Here is a 12,014-nt window from a genome sequence, read left to right as displayed (position 1 = left end):
ATAGATATATATCTAGATATAGATATATATCTATATCTAGATATATCACATATTTGTTTTATTCTTTTAAACAAATATCATTAGATGTAGTGCAAAAATCAAGCCATGCCAACTATCTGAGAAAAGTATTTTGGATTCTGTTCAACCAAATTTTGTGATCGAGGCATCATAACCAAGGATGGTGATCTCACATTCTTCCCCCTGCAGTTAAGCAATAGTGCTTGGTTATTATCCCACATTTAGCTTGCTGACTAGGCAATGAAGAATCATTGGCATGCTCACTCTATTCACTCTTCTCTCAGCAGCTTCTTTGTGTTACATTGACAGCCCTATGCAGTACATTATAGGCTAACTGGCTGACAATGATGCTCGTCCCTCTGTTATGAGACCATAGCGTTTTTGTACACACTGTAAAATTGAGGCGTTAATTGCGGGATGCTACAGCTTTCTAGGGTAGAAGCCCAAATGTCTGCTGTTTCTCACAGAACATAAATGGGGGATATTGATTTGTTTAAAGAATGTTAGTAGACAAACTGGCAACCTTGTTATCTTTAACTGTAACAAAGGAAAAATTATAAAAGAATCTACAGTCCTTGCCTTGTCAAAGGTGAATGACTTGCCACTACCTTTGTTTGAATGCGGTTTATGTAATATGCTTGGCAAAAGAACATTTCTTTATGCGAACAGAACCAATATTTTTGTTATGTATCATTACAGCGAGCTGCGAAGCCCTCCCATGAACTGGTTCAGAGCCTGATTTCTATGAATGTCACTATTGATTCCAAGATGTCAACCAGCAAAGTGTCCTTATTCACAGACTCCAAGCCACTGGGCATTGAGGATGTTGAAAAAAAGAAGTAAGTTGCTTATATCATTTTGTACATTTGAACATATGTAAATATAATTTTATACACAATAGATTTAATTACAAAGATTTAACACAAAGATTAGTCTTGTGACCGTAATTTTTTAAATCTCATTTAACTAGTATGTTTTTGTTATTTGTATATTGTGCTGTCATTGTAAACGAATCTTATCCATGCCCCCTCTCCCCTTGTCCATTCAGAGAAAGCCTTGTGTTCTGTGAATTGAATACAAGACATTTTCTGAATGGACAAGAATGGGAATGTATTCAATGCTATCCTTCTCTGTACAAGCACTGAGAACTCAAAGCTGACAGTAAATCCAGCTTGAATACAACTAACATTTTTAGCATTCCTTAGCAGCTCTCTCCAGACATAGTATACCAAGCATTAGAGGTAACTTAGCAGGACCCTGAAAACATCAAAAACGATTTTTATTTCCTTGAGTTCCACTTTAAATAACTACATTTTTTTTAATACAGAAATAAAATACATTTTAGCTCAGTATTTGCTGATTGTAAAAAGTGATTGATCCTGATTTCTACCCTTCACACTTTTTCTTGTAATGTATGGGGCTGTAATCTCCTTTCATACTAGTCTATTAACTTACTGCCGTCCTTCAGCTTTGTAATGCCTACTGAAGAACAAGTAGTGGATGCTAAAACTGGGCGTATTCGTCGCAAAGCAGTATTTCAAGATGACAAGGATGGGGAACCTGGAGAAGAGGACGACGAGGATGAGGATGAGGACGACGAGGATGAGGATGAAGATGACGAAGCTGATGTTGGGGAGGAGGTAGAGGAAGATGATGGTGAAGAGGATGATGAAACATCAGAGGAGGATGAGAGATTTGAAGAGCAGCAGCCCACCCCAAGGGCTGTTAAACGCATAAAACTGGAGGATAAAAAGCAATCTTCCTCATTTGAGATGCCTGCCTTTGCCGACAGCGATGATGACCTGGAGGACAGCGACGAAGAGAAAAATGGCATGGAAGAAGATGGAGAAGAGGAGGATGATGAGGAATCAGACAGTGACGAGGAAGTACAGGGGAAGAAAAAGATCAGTTTTAAAAAACCAAAACACCCAGCAAACACCAATAGGAAAACGCCAGTATTGGACAGTGGGAACTGCACTGGGGAGGATGGTATGTCATCTGAATCTGATATAATAGAAGACATAGAGGGTGAAGACTCAGAAGAGGAGGGAGAAGAGCTAGAGGGGACTTCTGGGGAGGAGGAGGAGAATGATGATGAAGAGAACCTACTAAAAGATGACGATTCCTTTACTGAAGATCACAGCACTTCTGAAGACACAGTTGGTGAGTTGCACTAGTCTGTGTATAAATCCAGTTTTCATTGCAAATTACTTTATCATCTAGAACTGATAATTGTTATGCACAGAGCCTGGGGAAATAATTCACTCTCTGGCTTTTTATATCTTTGCATTCAAGCTCTCCGTGCTTTTATAGTCTCTGAATTTTTCACCTACTTTAGAGTGCTTAGTGCTCCATGTCTCTCCACTTTTTATAAATTATAAAACTTATTCATTCAAAATCCTACAGGAAATGAAAAATATGTATGTCTTGTGGAGTTAGGTCTTGGACCTTAGTCTTGTGGTGCGATCCTAGCAATATACTTTTGTTATGGTATTTCAACTGTCTTCCTGGTATAATGTTGAATTCAATTTTTTTTAAATTCTTTATTTATAAAACAAGATTTTTCAGTATAAACAAAACAAAAAAGATAATACAGAACAACATAGAGTACAAAAAATTATATTGTCAATCGAGATACATCAAGATGGGCGTTTCACAATAAATGAATCCGTGTAAGACCTGACTGCGACTATGAGACATAGAAGGCAGGCTCCAGGTACCCTGAGTAAGTCAGTCAAGTATCTCAGAAGTCATGGCATATACTTAAAAAAAGGGGGTAGATTAAAAAAAAAACACAAACCAAGAGAAAAAGTCAGTAGATATATCCAAAAATGGCTTAATTGGAAAACGGTAAGTTGGTAAGTTAGTTTGTCATTATTAATGATGGGCAGTCCAATATGAACCGGCCAAGGGATCTTCCAGCACCAGGGGGGGGATACCTCAAAGAAGAGAGAGAAAAAGAGGGGGGTGGGGAGAAGAGAGAGGGTGGCAGGTCCGAAGTACTCCATCCAGTAAAACCAAGTCTTGAAGTATTGCTCATGTCTATTTTGAGAGGACAAAATCAAGTCTTCCATTTCTCTGATCTCCTCCACCCCCCCGTATCCACGTGGTCACTGTAGGAGGGGAAGGGCTCTGCCAGAGGCTAGGAATACAAGCTTTAGCAGCATCCAGTAAATGGCGTATCACGGATCGTGAGTAAGTTTTCCTGGATATATGTGTGTTGTGTAACAGTTGCATTCCTTTTTAAAGCTTCCACTAACGTGGGGTTAATCATTGTGATCTACCTTGTTATGTATGTTAATGGCTTTCCTCTACGAGACATTGAATAAAGAATTACAAAAAAACCCCCACAGGAAGAGTGAGACCACCTGTAGTGGCCTCAGCAGATGTGGTAGCCTTGGGGACTCATGCACTCTAATCCCCAGAAAACTTAGTACTGAGACTTGCCTGATTTTTCTCTGATTACAAGTATTTTCCTTCACTCAGCCTTGGAAAGGAGACACTGCAGATGGATGGGCTTATCTCTATTACTTTGCTCTTTCCTCCTATCAGCATATCCCTAGTTAGCATATGAAGGCAGCAGAACAATTAGGTGGCACCTTCTGCCGTTGCTTCCTTTCAAAGTCTAAGCTCTGATGTACATTGAACTGCAAGAGTCTGATACCAAATCAAATTCCGGTACTTGCACTACTTGCATATAAAATGAAACATTGTAATGATTTAATAATGAATACAGAGTTGTATTAAAGAAGATCTCTGGGAACACAATTTCTAAAACCTTGTGGTGGGGCTGATCCCCTGCACTGCAAGGGTTAAGTGCTCATTTTAGTCTAAGTGCAAAAATAAAAAAGTTATACTCGCATGCTTCTTGGAGCTAGTCAACTGTTACATCGTTCCCTCCAGCATCTCTCCACCTCCACTTAAGCTGCCTAAGGTCCTGTGAGTCATCATGTCAGATACACTGTGTATTGGATGTGAGGATGCTGAGGGACATTCCATCATTGGAGCGGAGGAGACTGGCTAGAGGGAGAGTTCTAACAGCCGGCTCTGAGGTTTGGGTGAGTATAAATTTTTTTTATTTTTGCATCTAGATGAAATTGAGCATTTAACGCTTGCAGTGCAGGGGTAGCACCACTGCAGGGGTTAAGGATTTCACCCCGGAATTCTTCTTTATTTTGTATCATGTATGTCTGCCTGAAGTTCACTCCATTATCTACCGAAAACTATCATGTGTTTTGAGTGGATTGACCCATCAACTAGCTTCTTCCATGAGGCCATAAACCATTCACTGCTATTATTATATTTTCAAGGTTCACTAATTCAGAACTGTTTGCAGGTGGTTTAAAGTGGAAAGAAGACCTGAAGAAGAAGGCGGCGGAAGTTTTTCTTCGGCATCAACAGTCTGTGCCTAATCTCCGAAAACATGTTTATGGAACAGGTACGTTAGCTGGTACAGGCAGATGGGAAATCAGATCTCTCTACTCTGCCAGACAGGACTTCATCTTTAAAATCAAACAAAACAAGTCTGTGCTTTCCTATCTATATTTTTGTAGAGCTTAGGGCTTGTGTTATGATAGAATCAGCCAAGTAACATAAATAAAAAAAACATATAGCAAAATCTGCAGTGTGTGAACCATCATACTGCCCTATATATATTCGAACATAGATCTGTTATGAATTATTAAAATGCAAAAAAACTAAACACGCACGACGGTGTGTTTACATTTTTCCATAAGTAAACAGTGTTTTTATTTGGTTCCTGTCAAATTTAGTGGCTGAAGAAGAGGAGGTTAATGATAAGGGAGAAGAACTGGGTGGCCTGTTCCATGTGAGTCGTCCAGAGAAGGAATCTAAAAGAGCAGCTAATGCCCTGGACTGTTCCAAATTTGTGGTGGAGAGCCCTCAGGACTGGGATGCTGAAGAGGTACGTATATGGACAAATATTAGAGTCATTTATACCTATTATTAACAAAAGAGCATACTATAAAAAAAAAAAAGAACACTTTGCTAACACCTCCAATGATCAACTCCCACAATCCACCCTTGATCCCCCACATGAGATTTTTATTTTTTTAGTACTGTGAGCTAGGCCATCTCTGCCCTCTCCCTTCCCTTTGATTTTATCAGTCCTTGTATCTTACAGCATCAAAGAAAATGACCAAGCTGGTGCAGATTGGCTCCAGGCCAGGAAGAAAATAATGATTCAATTTGGATAAACGCCCCACAACCCTACACCTACTTTTTTGGGGCATTAGTTTCACAGGAACTTGGTGCTCCTCATTACCTGGCTGGAGCAGTGAGAGGGGGACCACATTATATGATGACCCTCCTAAATCACTTGCCTAATTGTGAAGGGCACATGAGATAGTAATAATATAGCCATGGGCCTGCTCATAGCCTTTTTGGGGCCCCTTTGTTATGATGGTCTGATATTAATAATGGGTCCATGCGTTGGCAATGGCAGCATAGAAGTTAGGGTACAAGGAAAAGCTTTGTTTCTTCCCAGGATCTAGGGATTACAAAGAAATTGATTTGATTGGTAACATTGGTACATTTATTCAATATAAGTAGAGTTATTATTTTAGGCATGGCTTGGGGGACGTGACAGGTTTACTTTTATCACAACAAAGACAGACAGAGTTGGGTATTTATTTTCCTGTGTCTTTTAAGGTCATGGACTGCATCCGGGATTGTTTTGTAACTGGCAAATGGGAAGCGGATAAAGATGCAGAAAAATTGTTGGAGGAAGATGGTAAGTGCTGCCCACTAGGGTAAGGATAACGCCTTTTAAGGGGCTACATTTTTCTGATCAGTGCTGCTCGTATTGCAGAGAGACCTTCTTAAAAACATTTTAGCCATGTTTGTTGTATTGTACTAAATACATATTGGTTTGCTGCCGATAAGGATGTTTACTGTTTGAAATAATTAGTATGACAGTTTGATTAACACCCTCTATTCCTCATTGTCCTATTTCCGCCTCCTAAGAACTCTCAAGCAACCCATAAACCTGTAATTGCACTCAGATCTGTGTGCGAGATTGGATCATGTTGAGGTCGTAGAATGGGCCATAATGCAATATTTTGCTTGTTAGAGATCTGCCAAAGCTACTTGTTCCCTCTTTTGTGACTGTAGTTCAATCCATCTGAAAGTTGTGAATGCCATGTCATCTATTGGTGCCCTGAGCTAAAGCATCAGCTTTTTATGTTCAAGTTCAGTACAGGCAGTCCCCGAGTTACGGACGTCCGACTTACGGACAATCCGTACTTATGAACGGGGTCCACCATTCTCCTAAATGTACCGGCAGGAGAACTGTGGCTGCAGCAGCCTGTGTCCTTTCAAATCCCCGCTGCTCTCCATGCCTGTGAGGCAGCGGGGACACGGACCGCTGCATACCGCCAGTGCCCCACTTACCTCCGCTTATGTGCACGTACCTCCGGAAAGCCGTATTACATCACTTCCGCATTCACCTGTCAGTCATCTGGCTGCTATAGCCAGAGAGATGAAGCGGATCTGTGCATCAGCTTCTTTTGGGGTCCCCAGGTGACATTGGGGGTCTTAGGGATCCCTAATGTCTCCATGAAGAGGACCTGTCAGTGTGCCTTTGCTATTATATAGGGGGATTGTTATCCCCCTATGTAATAGCAATAACAAGTGTAAAAAAAACATAAAAAGAGTAAAAAAAAATAACCCCACCCCAATTTTTAAGTCCCCCACCCCCACATTTACACACATATACACGTAAATACGCGTTCGCATGCGAAAATGACAATTGCAATCATTTTAGGGCCATCAATCACTAAACACTAAACTGATGAGCGGTTAAAGCTTTTAAAGCGCCGCCTATGGCCAATTTTGGGTATTGTAGTTTTTTTAGGTTTCCCGCGTACAATTTGAAGGCTTGCCATGTTTGGTGTCTTTTTATCCGACGTGACCCCGTCTTTGATATTTTACCAAAAAATTGGGTAGTAAATGTTTTTTAGCATTTAATATAGGGGAAACAGTTTAAAAAAGAAATAAAACATTTGGTACTTTTCCCTTTTAATATAGTAAAAAATATAACCTCCAGGGGTGAATAAAAACCACCAAAAAAAAGCCTCTCTCCTGTCCCCAAAAAATGGTATAAAATGTATTTCAGTACAGCGTTGCATGATGGAATAAACGTCAAGCAAAGTACTGCAGTGCTGAACAATGAAAAATGGCCTGGATGGGAAGAGGGTTTAACTCTTGAAGACTTGAAGTGGTTAAATAATTTTTTTTTAAAATTATTATATTATAATCTTCTGAACAACAGGAACAGACAGCAAAAAAACAGTGACCCTTCCCTCTGGTATCCAAAACTAAAAAATGTTTTTTTGGCTGGAGTTGCACTTAAAAAATTTACCTGTTCCGACTTGCATACAAATTCAACTACAGAGTACAAACCTAAAGTCCCTATCTTGTATGTAAACCGGGGACCGCCTGTATATCGAATAAATGGTTATAAGAGTGACTCCCCTGTCATCCACAAATTGACAGGCATCTAGAATATAGGAATAAAGGTAAAGTGGTGTGCTCAAATCCCCAGTACTCGTCAGGAATAGGGTAGTAGTTTGGCTTGCCAGTATGTCTTATCAGCCAGTTAGTTATCTGCTTGTTATCCCTGTATAATCTGACCTGTGAAAAGGCAACACATTTGCCTTTTTTTTCTGAGTAAAGCAGTAATGGCGATGTCTTCAATAAAGAATAAAGGGTTTTGGGGGTAATCTATCCGTTTTCTGTTCACAGAAGAACTCTATGGTGATTTTGAAGATTTAGAGACAGGAAAGGTGCACAAGGGCAAACCTGAGTCCCAAGTGGAAGAGGTAAGAAATATAACATCTGAAGCCAATCCCCTTTTCTTCTACAACATATGTAGTTTTAAATTTAATTTTCACGAGAGAGAGAGATGTTAAGATTGAATAAAGACACAGGTCGATCAAGTTCAACCTTTTTGGTGTTTGTGTTACTTAGATTACTTGTACCACTGTATAGTTTGCACGATGAGAAAAGTATCTAGATGGTTCTTGAATGATTCCATACTCTCTGCTGATACCACTGTCTGTGGAAGGGAGTTCTACAATTTTACAGCTCTCACAGTAAAGAATCCCCTTCGCTGTTTAAGATTAAACCTTTTCTCTTCCAGTTTTCATGTGCTAGCATCTTGTATTCTTATCCCATCACCATTAAACAATTTCCCCTTTTAAATGTGAACAAGTTTAATGCTTACAGTCTTTCCTAATAGTTTAGGTCCCCCAGCCCCTTTTATTAGCTTTGTTGCCCTTCTCTGGACTCTCTCCAGCTCATACATACACTATATTACCAAAAGTATTCGGACACCCCTCCAAATCATTGGATTCAGGTGTTCCGTGAAATTTCCTTGCTACTAAATAATTCACAGTCAACTGTTAGTGGTTATATAACAACGTGGGAGCAACTGGGAACAACAGCAACTCAGCCACGAAGTGAAGCGCACAGTGCACAGAAGTCGCCAACTGTCTGCAGAGTCAATAGCTACAGACCTCCAAAGTTTGTGTGGCCTTCAGATTGGTACAACAGAGAGCTTTATGGAATGGGTTTCCATGTCCGAGCAGCTGCATCCAAGTCTTACATCACCAAGTGCAATGCAAAGCGTCGGATGCAGTGGTGTAAAGCACGCCGCCACTGGACTCTAGACAAGTCGAGACGTGTTCTCTGGAGTGAATAATCACGCTTCTCTGTCTGGCAATCCGATAGACGTGTCTGGGTTTGGCGGTTGCCAGGAGAACGGTACTTGCCTGACTGCATTGTGCCAAGTGTAAAGTTTTGGTGGAGGGGGGATTATGGTGTGGGGTTGTTTTTCAGTGGTTGGGCTTGGCCACTTCGTTCCAGTGAAGGGAACTCTTAAGACATCAGCATACCAAGACATTTTGGACAATTTCATGCCCCCAACTTTGTGGGAACAGTTTGTTCCAACATGACTGCGCACCAGTGCACAAAGCAAGGACCATAAAGAGATGGATGAGCGAGTTTGGGGTGGAGGAACTTGACTGGCCTGCACATAGTCCTAACCTCAACCCGATAGAACACCTTTGGGATGAATTAGAGCGGAGACTGTGAGCAAGGCCTTCTCGTCCAGCATCAGTACCTGACCTCCCAAATGTGCTTCTGGAAGAATGGTCAACATTCCCATAGACGCACTCCTAAACCTTGTGGACAGCCTTCACAGAAGAGTTGAAGCTGTTATAGCTGCAAGGGGTGGGCCAACTCAATGTTGAACCCTACGGACTAAGACTAGAATGCCACTTAAGTTCATGTGCTTGTAATGGCAGGCGTCCCAATACTTTTGGCAATATAGTTTGTGTGTGTGTCAGTGCACCACAACCCATCTCAACGCAACATTATGGGAGAACAGGGCACATTGAAAGCAATTGTTTTCTATGTGCCCTGGAATTGAGCCTGCATAGATCGACACAGTTCAGCTGATGGGGTGTGAACGGGCCTTTAGGGAGAGAAAGGATTCTGCTCGTTTTTTTTTGGAAAATCCATAGTGCTCTGGGATTCCTGTGTCTTGGGTACAGATATTTGTTTTCAAAACAAATATTGTGAGTGTATAGGCATGTAGGTTTGTCTAAATCAAAGGGCCAAGTGCCAGTTACAACTGCATTACCGTTACCCAGGGTCTCCCTTGCCTGTTAAGGCAGTAAAGAATTTAATGATTACCACAACACACAGGCCCGTACCTATTTAGTCAGTAATTCATCATTTTACATTTTTACCATATAAATTATATATTGTTTCAGCGTTAATAAGCTGTGGAACCACTTGGCTCATTGAGTATACATTTGTTAAAGCCAAACTGTACGCTATACTTTAATGCCCCACATTCCAGGTAGCATAGACATACTTTTAGTTTGCTCACCTACCACTTTTTAGCTGCTGGGAGTGTGGAAATACAGCCATGTAAAAACTCCAAGTCCTTGTAGTTGGAACTTACACAGGGCTAAGCACCAGTGCTGTCAGGGATGTCAACGATTCACCCCACAACCGCTCTGTGGAAAATTTTTTTTTAGTTTATTAAACAGCACATGATGCACTTTTCCAAAAAGCTCTTGTAGAGCTGTATCCTGTACCACTTAATAAACTGAGAAAAAAATTGTCGGCGTTTCGGCAAATCTTTCATATTCGTGGCATTTTTCTGCCGGCAGCAAGAACCAGACCAGCACCCAGCCATAGTGAATAGAGGTGAGCTGAAATCCACCTGGATCGATTTGTTTGATATTCAACAGCACTGTCACATGAAGAAGGGCTGGGAGTGACACAATCCTTTATAACCAGAAGTACTGGGAATCTCCTGCTGAAAGCACTCACAATAGAGCTTGGGAAGTGGAGTATATGTTGCCAGGCTGGGGGCATTAAAGTAAACTTGTTTATTTGCCTTGCATTGTTTCAAAATGGTAAGAGGCATGTAGGTGAAAATGAGGACCGTATACCCCCCCTGCCCTAGTGCTGTATTATTCTTGTATTACACAGAGTGAAGGTGAAAATGAAGGAGACGATGAAGCAGGGGACAAGGCCGTCCCTGCAGTGGAAGAAGAGAAGAAGCACCGTCTGGAGAAGAAACGTAAGCTAAAGGAGCGGTTCGACTTGGAGTACGATGATGTTGATGCTGAGGCTACATACTTTGATGACCTGAAGGGCGAGATGCAGAAGCAGGCAGAGGTCAGCACAATACTACATAAGTTGATTTGAAACTTTTTTTGATGTTTCAGTGCTTTTAAGTATAAATATTTTGTTTCCTTAATTTAAATGTTTACTTGAATTATTCCATTTTGTAAAGCGCTGCACAAACTGTTGGCGCTATATAAATCCTGTGTAATAATAATTTTACCTGTAATTGAGGATGTGAGCATTCAGTTTATTCATTTATCTTGGTATTGCTCATTTTCTCTTCCTAAACTTTAGTTGCCTTCTGCCTCTTACTCTTCTCTATACACCCCCAGCTCAACCGCGCAGAGTTCGAAGACCAGGATGATGAAATCCGTGTGCAGTATGAAGGCTTTCGACCTGGCATGTACCTCCGCATAGAAATTGAACATATGCCCTGTGAATTTGTAGTGAACTTTGACCCTCATTATCCAATGATTTTAGGGGGATTGGGAAACAGTGAAGGAAATGTTGGCTATATCCAGGTAAAGCAATTTACATTCAACAGTGTGTGTGTGTGTGTCTAATCTCATCTCTATCCTGTACTTGCACAGTCAAATAGTATCATTACAAGGTTTAAAAAAAAGAAACACTCACAAGTATGATATTATTTGCTCTGTTAGAGAGAGAATTCCATCCTTATCCTCAAAGGCATTTGCATACGTAATCTGTCTTTTATCACTGTGCCAAATTAAAAGGTCTCTAAAAAATAAGTGTAAGTGTAAGAATATTCAACATAAAGTATAGTCTTGTCTGTATGATAAAATAATTTGTAACTATTTACAGTGCTGCTTGTAATTATATGTACAGATGAGGCTGAAAAAGCACCGATGGCACAAAAGAATTCTAAAGACAAGAGATCCCTTGATCTTTTCCCTGGGCTGGAGGCGATTCCAGACAGCCCCTCTTTATTACATCGAGGATCACAATGGACGCCATCGGCTTCTCAAGTATACGCCAGAACACATGCACTGTGGAGCCGCTATATGGGGTGAGTACTGGACCCAGTCAACATGTTGGATAGAAGTGAAGCTTTAAAGAGATTTTCCTTTTTAGCATTTGCTTTTACGTTCAGTGCTTAACCAGTTGACATCCGCGTTGTTAAACCCCCTTCCCATCCAGGCCATTTTTCAGTATTCAGCGCTGCGGTACTTTGAATGACATTTATTCCGTCATGCAGCGCTGTACTGAAATGAATTTTATACCCTTTTTTAGGGACAGATAGAGCTTTCTTTTGGTGGTATTTATTCACCACTGGGGGTTTTTATTTTTTTACTATATTAAGGAAAATTACC

The 12,014-nt window shown here is 40.7% G+C and overlaps 1 protein-coding gene across 1 annotated transcript in view; it reads left to right on the top strand.

Moving 5' to 3' along the window:
- BMS1 (BMS1, ribosome biogenesis factor) overlaps positions 1-12,014 on the top strand; it is a 28,234-nt gene that overhangs the window by 9,265 nt on the left and 6,955 nt on the right. Inside the window, exons 9-17 of the mRNA XM_018573432.1 lie at positions 718-857; positions 1,487-2,181; positions 4,355-4,456; positions 4,791-4,942; positions 5,689-5,770; positions 7,783-7,859; positions 10,546-10,734; positions 11,016-11,204; positions 11,530-11,710. Of these exons, the coding sequence (XP_018428934.1) occupies positions 718-857; positions 1,487-2,181; positions 4,355-4,456; positions 4,791-4,942; positions 5,689-5,770; positions 7,783-7,859; positions 10,546-10,734; positions 11,016-11,204; positions 11,530-11,710 (1,807 nt within the window). The remainder of the gene's footprint in view (positions 1-717; positions 858-1,486; positions 2,182-4,354; positions 4,457-4,790; positions 4,943-5,688; positions 5,771-7,782; positions 7,860-10,545; positions 10,735-11,015; positions 11,205-11,529; positions 11,711-12,014) is intronic.

The sequence above is a fragment of the Nanorana parkeri genome, unplaced genomic scaffold, assembly GCF_000935625.1.
Source record: "Nanorana parkeri isolate BGI_ZX_2015 unplaced genomic scaffold, ASM93562v1 scaffold2375, whole genome shotgun sequence".
Lineage (NCBI taxonomy): Eukaryota > Metazoa > Chordata > Amphibia > Anura > Dicroglossidae > Nanorana > Nanorana parkeri.
This window is presented reverse-complemented; position numbering and strand designations above follow the sequence as displayed.